At 42.8% G+C, this 21,444-nt stretch overlaps 1 protein-coding gene across 1 annotated transcript in view; it reads left to right on the top strand.

Moving 5' to 3' along the window:
• LOC145863024 (uncharacterized) overlaps positions 1-21,444 on the top strand; it is a 59,381-nt gene that overhangs the window by 22,633 nt on the left and 15,304 nt on the right. The window contains exon 2 of the mRNA XM_082968136.1: positions 12,236-15,916. Within this exon, the coding sequence (XP_082824262.1) occupies positions 12,236-13,365 (1,130 nt within the window). The 3' untranslated portion in view covers positions 13,366-15,916. Of the gene's footprint in view, positions 1-12,235 lie in introns of the transcript that reaches the window.

The raw sequence follows: 21,444 nt of genomic DNA, 5'->3' as shown, positions 1-21,444 counted from the left end.
AGAGATACAACCTACTGTAGCCTACTGGCATGACCTAGAGAGTTACAACCTACTGTAACCTACTGGCATGACCTAGAGAGATACAACCTACTGTAACCTACTGGCATTACCGAGAGAGATACAACCTACTGTAGCCTACTGGCATGACCTAGAGAGTTACAACCTACTGTAGCCTACTGGCATGTCCTAGAGAGTTACAACCTACTGTAACCTACTGGCATGACCTAGAGAGTTACAACCTACTGTAACCTACTGGCATGACCTAAAGAGATACAACCTACTGTAATCTACTGGCATGACCTAGAGAGATACAACCTACTGTAACCTACTGGCATGACCTAGAGAGATACAACCTACTGTAACCTACTGGCATGACCTAGAGAGATACAACCTACTGTAACCTACTGGCATGACCTAGAGAGATACAACCTACTGTAACCTACTGGCATGACCTAGAGAGATACAACCTACTGTAACCTACTGGCATGACCTAGAGAGATACAACCTACTGTAACCTACTGGAATGACCTAGAGAGTTACAACCTACTGTAACCTACTGGCATGACCTAGAGAGCTACAACCTACTGTAATCTACTGGCATGACCTAGAGAGATACAACCTACTGGCATGACCTAGAGAGTTACAACCTACTGTAACCTACTGGCATGAACTAGAGAGATACAACCTACTGTAAGCTACTGGCATGACCTAGAGAGATACAACCTACTTTAACCTACTGGCATGACCTAGAGAGATACAACCTACTGTAGCCTACTGGCATGACCTAGAGAGATACAACCTTCTGTAACCTACTGGCATGACCTAGAGAGATACAACCTTCTGTAACCTACTGGCATGACCTAGAGAGATACAACCTACTGTAACCTACTGGCATGACCTAGAGAGTTACAACCTACTGTAACCTTCTGGCATGACCTAGAGAGTTACAATCTACTGTAACCTACTGGCATGACCTAGAGAGATACAACCAACTATAACCTACTGGCATGACCTAGAGAGATACAACCTACTGTAACCTACTGGCATGACCTAGAGAGTTACAACCAACTATAACCTACTGGCATGACCTAGAGAGATACAACCTACTGTAACCTGGTGGCATGACCTAGAGAGTTACAACCTACTGTAACCTACTAGCATGACCTAGAGAGTTACAACCTACTGTAACCTACTGGCATGACCTAGAGAGTTACAACCTACTGTAGCCTACTGGCATGACCTAGAGAGTTACAAACTACTGTAGCCTACTGGCATGACCTAGAGAGTTACAACCTACTGTAACCTACTGGCATGACCTAGAGAGTTACAACCTACTGTAGCCTACTGGCATGACCTAGAGAGATACAACCTACTGTAACCTGGTGGCATGACCTAGAGAGTTACAACCTACTGTAACCTACTGGCATGACCTAGAGAGTTACAACCTACTGTAACCTACTGGCATGACCTAGAGAGTTACAACCTACTGTAGCCTACTGGCATGACCTAGAGAGTTACAACCTACTGTAGCCTACTGGCATGACCTAGAGAGATACAACCTACTGTAGCCTACTGTCATGACCTAGAGAGTTACAACTACTGTAGCCTACTGGCATGACCTAGAGAGTTACAACCTACTGTAGCCTACTGCCATGACCTAGAGAGATACAACCTACTGTAACCTACTGGCATGACCAAGAGAGATACAACCTACTGTAGCCTACTGGCATGACCTAGAGAATTACAACCTACTGTAGCCTACTGGCATGACCTAGAGAGTTACAACCTACTGTAACCTACTGGCATGACCTAGAGAGATACAACCTACTGTAACCTACTGGCATGACCTAGAGAGTTACAACCAACTATAACCTACTGGCATGACCTAGAGAGTTACAACCTACTGTAACCTACTGGCATGACCTAGAGAGATACAACCTACTGTAACCTACTGGCATGACCTAGAGAGTTACAACCAACTATAACCTACTGGCATGACCTAGAGAGTTACAACCTACTGTAACCTACTGGCATGACCTAGAGAGATACAACCTACTGTAACCTACTGGCATTACCGAGAGAGATACAACCTACTGTAGCCTACTGGCATGTCCTAGAGAGTTACAACCTACTGTAGCCTACTGGCATGTCCTAGAGAGTTACAACCTACTGTAACCTACTGGCATGACCTAGAGAGTTACAACCTACTGTAACCTACTGGCATGACCTAGAGAGATACAACCTACTGTAATCTACTGGCATGACCTAGAGAGATACAACCTACTGTAATCTACTGGCATGACCTAGAGAGATACAACCTACTGTAACCTACTGGCATGACCTAGAGAGATACAACCTACTGTAACCTACTGGCATGACCTAGAGAGATACAACCTACTGTAACCTACTGGCATGACCTAGAGAGATACAACCTACTGTAACCTACTGGCATGACCTAGAGAGATACAACCTACTGTAACCTACTGGCATGACCTAGAGAGATACAACCTACTGTAACCTACTGGAATGACCTAGAGAGTTACAACCTACTGTAACCTACTGGCATGACCTAGAGAGCTACAACCTACTGTAATCTACTGGCATGACCTAGAGAGATACAACCTACTGGCATGACCTAGAGAGTTAAAACCTACTGTAACCTACTGGCATGAACTAGAGAGATACAACCTACTGTAGCCTACTGGCATGACCTAGAGAGTTACAACCTACTGTAGCCTACTGGCATGTCCTAGAGAGTTACAACCTACTGTAACCTACTGGCATGACCTAGAGAGTTACAACCTACTGTAACCTACTGGCATGACCTAAAGAGATACAACCTACTGTAATCTACTGGCATGACCTAGAGAGATACAACCTACTGTAATCTACTGGCATGACCTAGAGAGATACAACCTACTGTAACCTACTGGCATGACCTAGAGAGATACAACCTACTGTAACCTACTGGCATGACCTAGAGAGATACAACCTACTGTAACCTACTGGCATGACCTAGAGAGATACAACCTGCTGTAACCTACTGGCATGACCTAGAGAGATACAACCTACTGTAACCTACTGGCATGACCTAGAGAGATACAACCTACTGTAACCTACTGGCATGACCTAGAGAGATACAACCTACTGTAACCTACTGGCATGACCTAGAGAGATACAACCTACTGTAACCTACTGGAATGACCTAGAGAGTTACAACCTACTGTAACCTACTGGCATGACCTAGAGAGCTACAACCTACTGTAATCTACTGGCATGACCTAGAGAGATACAACCTACTGGCATGACCTAGAGAGTTACAACCTACTGTAAGCTACTGGCATGACCTAGAGAGATACAACCTACTGTAGCCTACTGGCATGACCTAGAGAGTTACAACCTTCTGTAACCTACTGGCATGACCTAGAGAGATACAACCTTCTGTAACCTACTGGCATGACCTAGAGAGATACAACCTACTGTAACCTACTGGCATGACCTAGAGAGTTACAACCTACTGTAACCTTCTGGCATGACCTAGAGAGTTACAACCTACTGTAACCTACTGGCATGACCTAGAGAGATACAACCAACTATAACCTACTGGCATGACCTAGAGAGATACAACCTACTGTAACCTACTGGCATGACCTAGAGAGTTACAACCAACTATAACCTACTGGCATGACCTAGAGAGATACAACCTACTGTAACCTGGTGGCATGACCTAGAGAGTTACAACCTACTGTAACCTACTGGCATGACCTAGAGAGTTACAACCTACTGTAACCTACTGGCATGACCTAGAGAGTTACAACCTACTGTAGCCTACTGGCATGACCTAGAGAGATACAACCTACTGTAGCCTACTGGCATGACCTAGAGAGTTACAAACTACTGTAGCCTACTGGCATGACCTAGAGAGTTACAACCTACTGTAACCTACTGGCATGACCTAGAGAGTTACAACCTACTGTAGCCTACTGGCATGACCTAGAGAGATACAACCTACTGTAACCTGGTGGCATGACCTAGAGAGTTACAACCTACTGTAACATACTGGCATGACCTAGAGAGTTACAACCTACTGTAACCTACTGGCATGACCTAGAGAGTTACAACCTACTGTAGCCTACTGGCATGACCTAGAGAGATACAACCTACTGTAGCCTACTGGCATGACCTAGAGAGTTACAAACTACTGTAGCCTACTGGCATGACCTAGAGAGTTACAACCTACTGTAACCTACTGGCATGACCTAGAGAGTTACAACCTACTGTAGCCTACTGGCATGACCTAGAGAGATACAACCTACTGTAGCCTACTGGCATGACCTAGAGAGATACAACCTACTGTAGCCTACTGGCATGACCTAGAGAGTTACAACTACTGTAGCCTACTGGCATGACCTAGAGAGTTACAACCTACTGTAACATACTGGCATGACCTAGAGAGTTACAACCTACTGTAACCTACTGGCATGACCTAGAGAGTTACAACCTACTGTAGCCTACTGGCATGACCTAGAGAGATACAACCTACTGTAGCCTACTGTCATGACCTAGAGAGTTACAAACTACTCTAGCCTACTGGCATGACCTAGAGAGTTACAACCTACTGTAACCTACTGGCATGACCTAGAGAGTTACAACCTACTGTAGCCTACTGGCATGACCTAGAGAGATACAACCTACTGTAGCCTACTGGCATGACCTAGAGAGATACAACCTACTGTAGCCTACTGGCATGACCTAGAGAGTTACAACTACTGTAGCCTACTGGCATGACCTAGAGAGTTACAACCTACTGTAGCCTACTGCCATGACCTAGAGAGATACAACCTACTGTAACCTACTGGCATGACCAAGAGAGATACAACCTACTGTAGCCTACTGGCATGACCTAGAGAATTACAACCTACTGTAGCCTACTGGCATGACCTAGAGAGTTACAACCTACTGTAACCTACTGGCATGACCTAGAGAGATACAACCTACTGTAACCTACTGGCATGACCTAGAGAGTTACAACCAACTATAACCTACTGGCATGACCTAGAGAGATACAACCTACTGTAACCTGCTGGCATGACCTAGAGAGTTACAACCTACTGTAACCTGCTGGCATGACCTAGAGAGTTACAACCTACTGTAACCTGCTGGCATGACCTAGAGAGTTACAACCTACTGTAACCTACTGGCATGACCTAGAGAGATACAACCTACTGGCATGACCTAGAGAGTTACAACCTACTGTAACCTACTGGCATGACCTAGAGAGATACAACCTACTGTAACCTGCTGGCATGACCTAGAGAGTTACAACCTACTGTAACCTACTGGCATGACCTAGAGAGTTACAACCTACTGTAACCTACTGGCATGACCTAGAGAGTTACAACCTACTGTAGCCTACTGGCATGACCTAGAGAGATACAACCTACTGTAGCCTACTGTCATGACCTAGAGAGTTACAACCTACTGTAGCCTACTGGCGTGACCTAGAGAGTTACAACCTACTGTAACCTACTGGCATGACCTAGAGAGATACAACCTACTGTAACCTACTGGCATGACCTGGAGAGATACAATCTACTGTAACCTACTGGCATGACCTAGAGAGTTACAAACAACTATAACCTACTGGCATGACCTAGAGAGATACAACCTACTGTAACCTGCTGGCATGACCTAGAGTTACAACCTACTGTAGCCTACTGGCATGACCTAGAGAGATACAACCTACTGTAGCCTACTGGCATGACCTAGAGAGTTACACCCTACTGTAACCTACTGGCATGACCTAGAGAGTTACAACCAACTATAACCTCCTGGCATGACCTAGAGAGATACAACCTACTGGCATGACCTAGAGAGTTACAACCAACTATAACCTACTGGCATGACCTAGAGAGATACAACCTACTGTAACCTGGTGGGATGACCTAGAGAGTTACAACCTACTGTAGCCTACTGGCATGACCTAGAGAGATACAACCTACTTTAACCTATTGGCATGACCTAGAGAGTTACAACCTACTGTAACCTACTGGCATGACCTAGAGAGATACAACCTACTGTAACCTACTGGAATGACCTAGAGAGTTACAACCTACTGTAACCTACTGGCATGACCTAGAGAGCTACAACCTACTGTAACCTACTGGCATGACCTAGAGAGATACAACCTACTGTAACCTACTGGCATGACCTAGAGAGTTACAACCTACTGTAACCTACTGGCATGACCTAGAGAGATACAACCTACTGTAATCTACTGGCATGACCTAGAGAGATACAACCTACTGTAACCTACTGGCATGACCTAGAGAGATACAACCTACTGTAACCTACTGGCATGACCTAGAGAGATACAACCTACTGTAGCCTACTGGCATGACCTAGAGAGTTACAACCTTCTGTAACCTACTGGCATGACCTAGAGAGATACAACCTACTGTAACCTACTGGCATGATCTAGAGAGTTACAACCTACTGTAACCTACTGGCATGACCTAGAGAGTTACAACCTACTGTAACCTACTGGCATGACCTAGAGAGATACAACCTACTGGCATGACCTAGAGAGTTACAACCAACTATAACCTACTGGCATGACCTAGAGAGATACAACCTACTGTAGCCTACTGGCATGACCTAGAGAGTTACAACCTACTGTAACCTACTGGCATGACCTAGAGAGATACAACCTACTGTAACCTACTGGCATGACCTAGAGAGTTACAACCTACTGTAACCTGCTGGCATGACCTAGAGAGATACAACCTACTGTAATCTACTGGCATGACCTAGAGAGATACAACCTACTGGCATGACCTAGAGAGATACAACCTACTGTAATCTACCAGCATGACCTAGAGAGATACAACCTACTGGCATGACCTAGAGAGATACAACCTACTGGCATGACCTAGAGTTACAACCAACTATAACCTACTGGCATGACCTAGAGAGATACAACCTACTGTAACCTGCTGGCATGACCTAGAGAGTTGTAACCTACTGGCATGACCTAGAGAGTTACAACCTACTGTAGCCTACTGGCATGACCTAGAGAGATACAACCTACTGTAGCCTACTGGCATGACCTAGAGATATACAACCTACTGTAGCCTACTGGCATGACCTAGAGAGTTACAACCTACTGTAACCTACTGGCATGACCTAAATAGATACAACCTACTGTAATCTACTGGCATGACCTAGAGAGCTACAACCTACTGTAATCTACTGGCATGACCTAGAGAGATACAACCTACTGGCATGACCTAGAGAGTTACAACCTACTGTAACCTACTGGCATGAACTAGAGAGATACAACCTACTGTAAGCTACTGGCATGACCTAGAGAGATACAACCTACTGTAACCTACTGGCATGACCTAGAGAGATACAACCTACTGTAGCCTACTGGCATGACCTAGAGAGTTACAACCTTCTGTAACCTACTGGCATGACCTAGAGAGATACAACCTTCTGTAACCTACTGGCATGACCTAGAGAGATACAACCTACTGTAACCTACTGGCATGACCTAGAGAGTTACAACCTACTGTAACCTTCTGGCATGACCTAGAGAGTTACAACCTACTGTAACCTACTGGCATGACCTAGAGAGTTACAACCAACTATAACCTACTGGCATGACCTAGAGAGATACAACCTACTGTAACCTGGTGGCATGACCTAGAGAGTTACAACCTACTGTAACCTACTGGCATGACCTAGAGAGTTACAACCTACTGTAACCTACTGGCATGACCTAGAGAGTTACAACCTACTGTAGCCTACTGGCATGACCTAGAGAGATACAACCTACTGTAGCCTACTGGCATGACCTAGAGAGTTACAAACTACTGTAGCCTACTGGCATGACCTAGAGAGATACAACCTACTGTAGCCTACTGGCATGACCTAGAGAGATACAACCTACTGTAGCCTACTGGCATGACCTAGAGAGTTACAACTACTGTAGCCTACTGGCATGACCTAGAGAGTTACAACCTACTGTAGCCTACTGCCATGACCTAGAGAGATACAACCTACTGTAACCTACTGGCATGACCGAGAGAGATACAACCTACTGTAGCCTACTGGCATGACCTAGAGAATTACAACCTACTGTAGCCTACTGGCATGACCTAGAGAGTTACAACCTACTGTAACCTACTGGCATGACCTAGAGAGATACAACCTACTGTAACCTACTGGCATGACCTAGAGAGTTACAACCAACTATAACCTACTGGCATGACCTAGAGAGATACAACCTACTGTAACCTGCTGGCATGACCTAGAGAGTTACAACCTACTGTAACCTACTGGCATGACCTAGAGAGATACAACCTACTGGCATGACCTAGAGAGTTACAACCAACTATAACCTACTGGCATGACCTATAGAGATACAACCGATTGTAACCTACTGGCATGACCTAGAGAGTTACAACCAACTATAACCTACTGGCATGACCTAGAGAGATACAACCTACTGTAACCTGCTGGCATGACCTAGAGAGTTACAACCTACTGTAACCTACTGGCATGACCTAGAGAGTTACAACCTACTGTAACCTACTGGCATGACCTAGAGAGTTACAACCTACTGTAGCCTACTGGCATGACCTAGAGAGATACAACCTACTGTAGCCTACTGTCATGACCTAGAGAGTTACAACCTACTGTAGCCTACTGTCATGACCTAGAGAGTTACAACCTACTGTAGCCTACTGGCGTGACCTAGAGAGTTACAACCTACTGTAACCTACTGGCATGACCTAGAGAGATACAACCTACTGTAACCTACTGGCATGACCTAGAGAGTTACAACCAACTATAACCTACTGGCATGACCTAGAGAGATACAACCTACTGTAACCTGGTGGCATGACCTAGAGAGTTACAACCTACTGTAACCTACTGGCATGACCTAGAGAGTTACAACCTACTGTAACCTACTGGCATGACCTAGAGAGTTACAACCTACTGTAACCTACTGGCATGACCTAGAGAGATACAACCTACTGTAGTCTACTGGCATGACCTAGAGAGTTACAACCTACTGTAGCCTACTGGCATGACCTAGAGAGTTACAACCTACTGTAGCCTACTGGCATGACCTAGAGAGATACAACCTACTGTAGCCTACTGGCATGACCTAGAGAATTACAACCTACTGTAGCCTACTGGCATGACCTAGAGAGTTACAACCTACTGTAGCCTACTGGCATGACCTAGAGAGTTACAACCAACTATAACCTACTGGCATGACCTAGAGAGATACAACCTACTGTAACCTGCTGGCATGACCTAGAGTTACAACCTACTGTAACCTACTGGCATGACCTAGAGAGATACAACCTACTGGCATGACCTAGAGAGTTACAACCTACTGTAGTCTACTGGCATGACCTAGAGAGATACAACCTACTGTAGCCTACTGGCATGACCTAGAGCGTTACAACCTACTGTAACCTACTGGCATGACCTAGAGAGATACAACCTACTGTAATCTACTGGCATGACCTAGAGAGATACAACCTACTGTAACCTACTGGCATGACCTAGAGAGATACAACCTACTGTAGCCTACTGGCATGACCTAGAGAGTTACAACCTTCTGTAACCTACTGGCATGACCTAGAGAGATACAACCTACTGTAACCTACTGGCATGACCTAGAGAGTTACAACCTACTGGCATGACCTAGAGAGTTACAACCTTCTGTAACCTACTGGCATGACCTAGAGAGATACAACCTACTGGCATGACCTAGAGAGTTACAACCAACTGTAACCTATTGGCATGACCTAGAGAGATACAACCTACTGTAACCTACTGGCATGACCTAGACAGATACAACCTACTGTAAGCTACTGGCATGACCTAGAGAGTTACAACCTACTGTAACCTACTGGCATGACCTAGAGAGTTACATCCTACTGTAACCTACTGGCATGACCTAGAGAGTTACAACCTACTGTAGCCTACTGGCATGACCTAGAGAGATACAACCTACTGTAGCCTACTGGCATGACCTAGAGAGATACAACCTACTGTAGCCTACTGGCATGACCTAGAGAGTTACAACCTACTGTAACCTACTGGCATGAACTAGAGAGATACAACCTACTGTAACCTACTGGCATGACCTAGAGAGTTACAACCTACTGGCATGACCTAGAGAGTTACAACCTTCTGTAACCTACTGGCATGACCTAGAGAGATACAACCTACTGGCATGACCTAGAGAGTTACAACCAACTGTAACCTATTGGCATGACCTAGAGAGATACAACCTACTGTAACCTACTGGCATGACCTAGACAGATACAACCTACTGTAAGCTACTGGCATGACCTAGAGAGTTACAACCTACTGTAACCTACTGGCATGACCTAGAGAGTTACATCCTACTGTAACCTACTGGCATGACCTAGAGAGTTACAACCTACTGTAGCCTACTGGCATGACCTAGAGAGATACAACCTACTGTAGCCTACTGGCATGACCTAGAGAGATACAACCTACTGTAGCCTACTGGCATGACCTAGAGAGTTACAACCTACTGTAACCTACTGGCATGAACTAGAGAGATACAACCTACTGTAACCTACTGGCATGACCTAGAGAGTTACAACCTACTGGCATGACCTAGAGAGTTACAACCTACTGTAACCTACTGGCATGACCTAGAGAGATACAACCTACTGTAGCCTACTGGCATGACCTAGAGAGATACAACCTACTGTAGCCTACTGGCATGACCTAGAGAGTTACAACCTACTGTAACCTACTGGCATGACCTAGAGAGTTACAACCTACTGTAACCTACTGGCATGACCTAGAGAGTTACAACCTACTGTAACCTACTGGCATGACCTAGAGAGTTACAACCTACTGGCATGTCCTACATAGATACAACCACTGGTATGCAAGCATTTCTAAACTTTTTTTTCACTTTTATGGAGTATTGTGATGTCATTCTGGGGTATTGTGATGTCATTATGAGGTATTGTCTGAAGATTGATCATTAAAAAAAAAGTAATCCATTTCACAATAAGGCTGTAACGTAACAAAATGTGTAAAAAGGGAAGGGGTCTGAATGCACTATGTTCTAGGGCTGTCCCAAATAAAAATTAAAAATAGTATTCTATTTCTACCAATTGATTGGTTGAAATGTTATGACGTGTATTTTTCCATATAGACACACCCCATGTGTTTAATAAAATCAACTGTATGTGCGGAACTTGAACTGAACTGATGCTTCAAGTTTTTTATTAAATAATTAACACACACAAATGACTTGAGGATGCTATGTTATGCTCCTGAAGTTTCCGGTAAAACCGGCAAACTTTTTACATTTCCATTTAAAGTGCCAATTTATCTTAGCATTTCTACCGATCTGCGTGCCAGTTATGAACGAGTTACAACTCCTGTATGGCCCCGCCACTTCCTGGGTCGGTGAAGTGAGATATTCAATTTAAGAAATAAATCCGAGTCTCACGCTCATCACCTGTGGAAGGCGGGGCTTCCAGCGAGGCACGAATTTAATAGTATGTTGTACCTAGTTTACCTCCTTCCGGGAACAGTAGTTATAGTCATAACGTGTGGATTTAATAGTATGTTGTACCTAGTTTCCCTCCTTCAGGGAATAGTAGTTATAGTCATAATGTTACCCTTGTCATATTATGTTTTTTTGTATTCTGAAATGCTCTCTAACTATGTAACATTTAGTGTCTCCTTATGTTACACTGGGAAAACAGTTTTATGGGCACAGAAATCCTAAGTCATTTCAGAGTTTGCTAGATCCAATGGTTTTAACCTAGAGTCACATTAACTTTATTGACGACATCCAAATGGATACTGTCATTAACGCGGGTCTTCAATAATTACACATAATACTTAATACTGTAGCTGTTTAGTTAGTCACATGTTCAACTATCATCAGCTGATCCAGGAAATCATTTTCTGAATGACAGTCGCATGACAAACATCACGACATGGGTATATTTGTTGTTAGGTGAAGTTATGGGTCCTACAGTAGGTCTATGTTATTCTTAGGTGAAGTTATGGGCCAATTTGCCAAACACTTAGTTTACAAACCCTCATTGTCAGGCTGATGGAAAAGCCAAAGAGCATGGCATCACCTTTTACAGTGTATTACCGCTGTTGTGGGCCTTTAACCATCTGTCTGACTTTGTTGTTCACACAGGAGAGAGACAGGACTATCGTGGATCCTCTGGGGAGCCTCAACAACCTCATGATGCTGACGAGGCAGAGAAGAGTCTCTTCAGATCAGAACACCTCAAGAAACACCAGCAGAGATCCACAGGGAAGAGAACTCACTGCTGCTCTGACTGTGGGAAGAGATTCACCTCCTCAGCAGCCATTAAAATTCATCAGAGAATCCACACAGGAGAGAAACCTTTTACCTGTACTCAATGTGGGAAGAGTTTTACTACATCTGGCCATCTGACTCTACACCAGAGAACACACACAGGAGAGAAATCTTATATCTGTGGTCAATGTGGGAAGAGTTTTACTGAGTCTAGCAGTCTGACTCAACACCAGAGAATCCACACAGGAGAGAAACCTTATAGCTGTGCTCAATGTGGGAAGAGTTTTGGTCAATCTGGCGATCTGACAGTGCACCAGAGAATACATACAGGACAGAAACCCTATAGTTGTGATCAATGTGGCAAGAGTTTTGTTGGATCTGGTCTGCTGACATTACACCAGAGAATCCACACAGGAGAGAAACCTCATAGCTGTGATCAATGTGGGAAGAGTTTTACTACATCTAGCCATCTTATTATACACCAGAGAACACACACAGGAGAGAAACCTTATAGCTGTGATCAATGTGGGAACAGTTTTACTCAGCTAAGCAACCTGATATCCCACCAGAGAATACACACTGGAGATAAACCTTATAGCTGTGATCAATGTGGGAAGAGTTTTACTCAGCCAAGCAACCTGACACGACACCAGAGAACACACACTGGAGAGAAACCATATAGCTGTGATCAATGTGGGAAGTTTTTTTTTACATCTAGCCATCTGAAGATACACCAGAGAACACACACAGGAGAGAAACCTCATGGCTGTGATCAATGTGGGAAGAGTTTTGTTACATCTGGCCAGCTGACTTTACACCAGAGAACACACACAGGAGAGAAACCTTATAGCTGTGATCAATGTGGGAACAGTTTTTCTCAGCTAAGCAACCTGATATCACACCAGAGAACACACACAGGAGAGAAACCTTATAGCTGTGTTCAATGTGGGAAGAGATACTCTGATAAAAGTTATCTGATCAAACATCAGAAAATACATACATAAAGAAGTTGTTTCATGATATCAATGAATTAATGTCACAATGTAGAATGTTTTAACATTGTAGTAGGAGTATTTTAATGATGTCACAATGTAGAACCCTAAACGTTTGTCCCCTGTTCTATTGATTTCAACATGATATGGATATTAGCCTCAGGGGGAAAATCCAGGCTCTGAAATGGATGAGTATTATTTATGAGATTTAACAAAAAGTGACTAACACAAAAAGAGCTGTGTTACACTTACCACGTTGGTGACCCACTTCAATCAAAATGCATCACTTCAAAATGTAGCTAGCTGTTTTCTACAAATTGTCCTCTAACCAGGGATGTAAACATTATTCCCAGATTCCATGTGGTTTTTGAGCTGTTAGTTTTAACAGGACGTGCAACCTCATCTCCCTTCTGTCAGACAAATGATTTTAACATGATATCGATGAGTTATAACAAATAAGTGTTGTGTTCCTTTGTTTAATGACCCCTACAATTAAATGTATCGCTCCAAGATGTAGCTGACTGTCTTCTGCAGGTTGTCCTCTAACCAGTGAGGTAAAATATATCTCCCATTTCCATGTGTTTTTTTTTGTTGTTAGTTTCAACAGGACGTACAACCTGATTTCCCCCCTAATCGATATCAGTGATTTATTACTGCTTGTGCAATTTATAAGGTGCTTGTTTAAAAAAATGCAAGTAATATGATTATTGTGGCAGATGTTTGTGTAAATAGCACATTTTATGTTTAGGTTTTCGATTTATCCCAAACTGTTTCTGCATATTGGTAAATGATTTGGACACGTTAAAACTGTGTTTTGACATTGGGCTATCCCACCTAGCAACATGTAATTGAGAAGACTGAAAATAAGACTATGCAACCAAATTTTTCATATTCACATTTCATGTAACATTTAGTAATCATAATTATTTATGCAACCAACTGACAATTTTTGGTACAATTATATTGACATTGTTGCCCTGCTTTTAGAATATCAGGGTTCATTCTCAGATGTGCCAACCCAAATGTACTAGAGCATGACATTGGGGACTGGGCCCGATCCAACAATATGCCTATCTAGTGAACCCTGAAAAGAGAGAGAAGCTCCGCAGTGAGGTGGAAAGTTACTACGGATATTGCAGGAGTTTCCTCTTGAAATCAGACATGTCTGTGGTAAGGACAACTTGGTTGCTGATTGTCTCAAGGGTGGGCAGTCAAAAAGATTTGTGTTTTGCGTTTAGCCAGTGCGTTGCCATGGATCACAATTTATTTTGACTGCACGTTTTTCCGTATTGGAGATGAGTTTTGTTTGGACTCGTTCCAAGGGGACGAGAGTTCTAGAAGCTAGTGAGTTTTAGGAAGACGAGAGTTCTAGAAGCTAGTGGGTTTTAGGATTCTATAGAAAGAAAAAGGAGAGAAAATAATACTATTGTATATTATTATTTAGAAATATGTTTTTTTTTCTTGTTTTAATTGTTGACAGCCAGTAGACACCATGTTTATATTGGTGAAGGTGAAGCTTTGTAGTTGATTATCATGTGAAATGGAAGTTGTTTTCTGTTGGTGGTAATCAAACTTGTCCAACAAAAATATAGGATATATTTGTTGTCTTAAGGGGGAAGGTGTTACAGGCTTTGGTTTTTCCATTTATGTTTTGAGGTTTGGATTTTAGCCCGTTAGCACGTCTAGCCCGTTAGCGCGTCTAGCCCGTTAGCGCGTCTAGCCGTTAGCGCGTCTAGCCCGTTAGCGCGTCTAGCCGTTAGCGCGTCTAGCTCGTTAGCACGTCTAGCTCGTTAGCACGTCTAGCTCCGTTAGCACGTCTAGCTCCGTTAGCACGTCTAGCTCGTTAGCACGTCTAGCTCCGTTAGCACGTATAGCTCGTTAGCACGTAGGACGCACTGATTGGTGTCACCTCGTTAGTCAGTATGTGTTACACCTGTGCTGGCTTGTCCATCTCGTTAGTGGGAAGGTGTTTCACCTGAGCTGGTCCAGGTTCTATTTAAGAGTGTCTGGCCCAGTGCTCCAGTTGTCTTGATACATGTGGAGAGTCAACACCTTTAGTTGCTCCACCTTTTTGGTTTGCTTCCTGTCTTTAAGTTTGGTGTGGGTTTTTATTTTGTTTGCCTCTTCTTGGGCAGATTTAGTGGGTCTCATGGTGGGTGTCTTTTAGGTCCCAGTTGTTGTTACTAGGTAACTTTCAGTGGACACCCCCATGGTGTCTATCAGAGCCCCTCCTAAAACCTCACCTGTTTAGTTGTGGTTGTTGTCAGTGACTCTTTGTTAGTTCTCTTTTCTATTTAAGGGACATTTCTGGTTTTCTTGCTGGGGAACGTAACAACAAACAATGTAGTAAAACAAGCTTATATTTTGGGTTGGATGTTGCATCCAATTAATATTTTAATCTATGGCATTTCCTTAATGTTTATTAGTCTTTCAGTTAATATTTTTTTATCCTGTGTTTGTTGTGGTAAATATTTGTTTATTTTCATTGTTTTTTCCTGTGAAGCCATTGTGTTGCATCCATGTCTGAAATTTGCTATATAAATAAAGCTTGATTTGATTTGAACATATTGCAAAACAAATGAACCCAATAATTGACAAATCAACAGACTCTTGGTCCATCTTAGTATGAAAACCGTATCAATCTCACTTTTCCAGCCTGCTGAAGGCGTGGTGGAGTGGTAAACACCACCCCCGGCTCTACCAGGGGCTTGAGGTGGTCTCCCACAGCTCTGCTTATGTCATGTTCTGTGGCCTTGCTGTTCCATTTCTTGACTGCCCCTGCAACACAGAAACACATTTAGTCATATTATATAAAACACTCAAAGTAATGGATATGGAGCATCTATGGCCTCAGTTACACCTGGTACCTAAATGTGACTTCTGTCATCCGGTCACTCCAAGCTGCATTAGGTTCAGATCTACCAGGAAGGGCCTTTGATAGTCTGGATGCAGTCAGGCCGCTGAATATAAATAAGCAATGTAAAGAGATGGGATGAATGTGGGGAAAAGTACATTTTACACATGACCTTCATAAGAAATGAAATCAAATGTTATTGTCACATACATGTGTTTAGCAGTTGTTATTGCAGGTGTAGCGAAATGCTTGTGTTCCTAGCTCCAACAGTAATATCTAACTAAATGCTTGTGTTCCTAGCTCCAACAGTGCAGTAATATCTAACTAAATGCTTGTGTTCCTAGCTCCAACAGTGCAGTAATATCTAACTAAATGCTTGTGTTCCTAGCTCCAACAGTGCAGTAATATCTAACAATTTCACAGCAAATACCTAATACACACAAATCTAAGTAATGGAATAAGAATATATAAATATATGGACGAGCAATGTCAGAGTGGCACAGACAGATACAGTAGAATAGTATAGAATACAGTATATAGATATGAGATGAGTGATAGAGTAGAATAGGATAGAATACAGTATATACATATGAGATGAGTAATACTTGTGACAGATACAGTAGAATAGGATAGAATACAGTATATACATATGAGATGAGTAATACCAGATATGTAAACATTATTAAAGTGACTAGTGTTCCATTCCTTAAAGTGACCAATGATTTCAAGTCTGTGAATGAAGGCAGCATCCTCTCTGTGTTAGTGATGCTATTTAACAGTCTGATGGCCTTGAGATTGAAAAACAGCTTCTGTCTCTCGGTCCCAGCTTTGATGCACCTGTACTGACCTCGCCTTCTGGATGATAGCAGGCTGAACAGGCAGTGGCTCATGTAATAACAAAGAACAAATGTGTGTGCCTGAGGGGAAATTAACTTTCATACAGCCAAAAAGGGTGAGAAATTACACCAATATCAGTGGACTATTTGTACTAATGTAAATAAAAATAGATGATGGAACATATTCCCTTTTGCTGACGTGATGAACCACTAAGGGGACATAAATATTTACCATCTAAACCATGTGTGACCTCTCACCTCTCTGGCTGTAGAAGTGTTCTTCCTAACCAGTCCCTCAACAGCTCTCTGACTGAGCTCCACCCTCACTGGGTCTTCAGAGGAGAGGAAGGCTGAGGAGGGATGGAAGGATGAATTGATCAGTCAGTCAATAAAGTGTAGAGCTGCTGTCTATGCTGTCTGACAAAATCACTATTTTAGTAGTTCATTAAAGTAAATAAGGCTTTATGACTGCTGAATACCAACTATCAATCACTTAGATCATGTATTTTCAGGTAGAGATACATCCTTGGGACGTCCATAGCCCATTGAAATTGACATTTAAAATGGTTAAGGTAGGGGTTAAGGTTAGGGTTCAGGATAGGGATGTCCCAAGGATCCCAGATAGCATTGACCATCGTGCATTCTTCTGTCTCTTTTACATAGCAGGTGTAAAATAAACACAGACAAGACAAGAAGGCACGCAGTGCATTATGGTCATTGTAGTTTAAAAATAGCATCTAATTATGTAGGGTGACCATACGTCCTCTTTTTCCCGGACATGTCCTCTTTTTGGACCTAAAAAAATGCGTCCGGCCGGGATTTCTAAATCGCCCAAAATGTCCGGGTTTCGGCTTTTGCTTCCTACAGTCGCCATGCTTTGTGTGCGTTTTTGGGGTTTTGCATTGCTTTGACCTTTTTCAAGCGCTCGTACTAAGACCGAAGCAATTGTTAACGCTGTGATAGCACCACATTCTGTCGACATAGCTCAGAAAGCACTAGAAGACATACCTTACTGTGGTGTTTCTACTGATGGGAGCAATCACGGTGCTGTGAAAATATTCCCTCTGCTTATTCAGTATTTGTATTGGAAGAATGGTGGCGTGCAAAGTAAATTAGTCGAAGTTAAAAACACTCCAAATGAGACAGCTGATACGATCGCGCAATACATCAAAGAAACACTGGAAAATAATGGGATTTTTTCCAAATATATTGCATTTACAGTAGGGTGACCATACGTCCTCTTTTTCCCGGACATGTCCTCTTTTTTGAAAACTAAAATTTGGTCACCCTAAATTATGCCAATCTGTATGTGGGGTTGTTAGAGAATAATGTGATTGTCAGTCCTAACAATCCATTCTTGCACCTCATCAGGCTCTGAAAAAGGCTTCATTGATAACGTGTTCCATCTATTCCAGGGGACAGCAGAGGAACTTCATCGATTCCACTCCTTCATCAATACAAGCAGTGAACATCTGAAATTCACCTTCACCTTTGATGCACATGAAACAAGTTACCCGATGGTTGGACAATACTTTTCTCGTTAATCATCTTAAATACTTAAACTGGAAATCAACCAATCCTCCATTGTTAACGCAGTGGAAAGGTCAAATGCTTTATTTTCTACACATGTAAATTCCAAACGCCTGAAGGTACCACGTTCATCTGTATAAGCAATAGTACGCAAGTATAAACCCCATGGGACCACGCAGCCTTCATACCGCTCAGGAAGGAGACGCGTTCTGTCTCCTAGAGATGAACGTACATTGGTGCGAAAAGTGCAAATCAATCCCAGAACAACAGCAAAGGACCTTGTGAAGATGCTGGAGGAAACAGGTACAAAGGTATTTATATCCACAGTAAAATGAATCCTATATCGTCATAAACTGAAAGGCCGCTCAGCAAGGAAGAAGCCACTGCTCCAAAACCGCCATAAAAAAGCCAGACTACGGTTTGCAACTGCACATGGGGACAAAGATCGTACTTTTTGGAGAAATGACCTCTGGTCTGATGAAACTGTTTGGCCGTAATGACTATCGTTATGTTTGGAGGAAAAAGGGGTAGGCTTGCAAGCCGAAAAACACCATCCCAACCATGAAGCACGGGGGTGACAGCATCATGTTGTGGGGGTGCTTTTCTGCATTAGGGACTGGGTGCACTTTACAAAATAGATGGCATCATGAGGGAGGAAAATGATGTGGATATATTGAAGCAACATCTCAAGACATCAGTCAGGAAGTTAAAGCTTGTTCGCAAATCGGTCTTTCAAATGGAGAATGACCCCAAGCACACTTCCAAAGTTGTGGCAAAATGGCTTAAGGACAACAAAGTCAAGGTATTGGAGTAGCCATCACAAAGCTCTGACCTCAATCCTATACAAAATTTGTGGGCAGAACTGAAAAAGCGTGTGCGAGCAAGGAGGCCTACAAACCTGACTCAGTTACACCAGCTCTGTCAGAAGGAATGGGCCAAGATTCATCCAACTTATTGTGGGAAGCTTGTGGAAGGCTACCCGAAACGTTTGACCCAAGTTAAACAATTGAAAGGCAATGCTAACAAAATACTAATTGAGTGTATGTAAACTTCTGACCCAATGGGAATGTGATGAAAGAAATAAAAGCTGAAATAAATAATTCTATCTACTATTATTCTGACATTTCACATTCTTAAATAAAGTGTTGATCCTAACTGACCCGAGACAGGGCATTTTTACTAGGAGTAAATGTCAGGAATTGTGAAAAACTGAGTTTAAATATATTTGGCTAAGTGTATGTAAACTTCCGACTTCAATTGTACCTCATCCCCATATTGTTATTTATTGTTTTGCTCCTTTGCACCCCAGTATCTCTACTTGCACATCCATCTTCTGCACATCTATCACTCCAGTGTTTAATTGCTAAATTGTAATTACTTCGTCACTACGGCCTATTTATTGCCTTACCTCCCTAATCTTACCTTATTTGCACACACTGTATATAGACTTTTCTATTGTGTAATTGACTGTACGTTTGTTTATTCCATGTGTAACTCTGTGTTGTTGTTTGTGTCGCACTGCTTTGCTTTATCTTGGCCAGGTCGCAGTTGTAAATGAGAACTTGTTCTAAAACTGGCCTATCTGGTTAAATAAAGGTGAACTAAAATTAAAAAAAATATATAAATATGTGATAATTCAAAAACATAACTGGTTGTGCTTATAGGTAACCAGATCTTCAATACAACTAGGTTTCTAAGTCTTTAAACATACTGTGTTGTTACACTGGTGAGTAAAAACTCACGCTTCCTACAATTTAACTTGTCTGAAAATAAAATAAACATTTTACTCAACTGCGTTACCCACTCCAGTCAGCAGATGGCGGTCTGGGAATTTAAGGTAATGCTGTTGGTGTGACGTATAATGTAGTGGACGGAGCGCTTCTTTCAACAGCAGCAACAGTTATTCAGCCTCCTCGGTAGCTTGCTAGACAAAATAGCCGAACCAATAAAGCTCTTTAGACGCTTTCGTGTGTATTAGTCACTGTGTTTTAAACCCACTTCTGTGGTCTAGTTAGTTATCCGATTTAATTTCATATTTACGGTGTTGTTGTTATTAGTCAGCTAGCGGGCTGGTTAAGTTAGCATTAGCCTAGCTAGCTAACATCTCCGACCATGAGCTCACTTAGCTACTCTCCTCCTGCTAAAGAAGAGGTCTGCTGGACGGAGAAAGAAGCTCTCGTCAAAGAGGAGGAGGAAGAGGAGGCTGTTTCAATACAAAGACAAGTAGAGGGTGAGGCTGTTACCGTGAAAGAAGAAGAGAAAGACGTTTCAGTGAAAGAAGAGGAAGACGCGTTCTGAGTGAAAGAGGAGGAAGATGTTACAGTAAAAGAAGAGGAGGCAGAGAAAGAGGCTGCAGTTTTTGGAATGAAAGAGGAGGAGATGACTGTTACATCCAAAAAGGAGGAAGAAGAAGAGGAGGAAACTGGATATCTGGGCCCGGTTTCCCAAACGCATCTTAAGGTATCTAACGGTGAACTTACTGCGTTGTTGGACCCCATCCTTGAAACATCCTGCAGAGCAGCAGACTTCTCCTCTGGCACACGGCGGTGAGCAGCAGATCCCCTCCTGGTCCTCGTGTCCATCCTCATGAAGTTACGCAGGACACAGGTAGCCTTCACACACCTGAATTCATCCAGGAGGCAGTCCCAGATGACCCTGGTCACCCAACCTTGCAGTGCCCTACACGGTAACTGTAGGCAATCGTTTTGAAGGAATCTCCAGTTACAAGGTCTCTGTAGGAATATGGAAGACAATGTAATTATTAGACTTTTACATCACCAGGTCATTGTGGATTACTAAAGTATAATATCCCTGATAACAAATCATGATAACATTGGATTGATAGATGCATGGGCACACATATGTACATGT

The sequence above is a fragment of the Salmo salar genome, chromosome 02 (assembly GCF_965601325.2).
Source record: "Salmo salar chromosome 02, fSalSal1, whole genome shotgun sequence".
NCBI lineage: Eukaryota > Metazoa > Chordata > Actinopteri > Salmoniformes > Salmonidae > Salmo > Salmo salar.
Note: the sequence above shows the minus strand (reverse complement) of the source record. Positions and strands in the feature narration are given on the sequence as shown.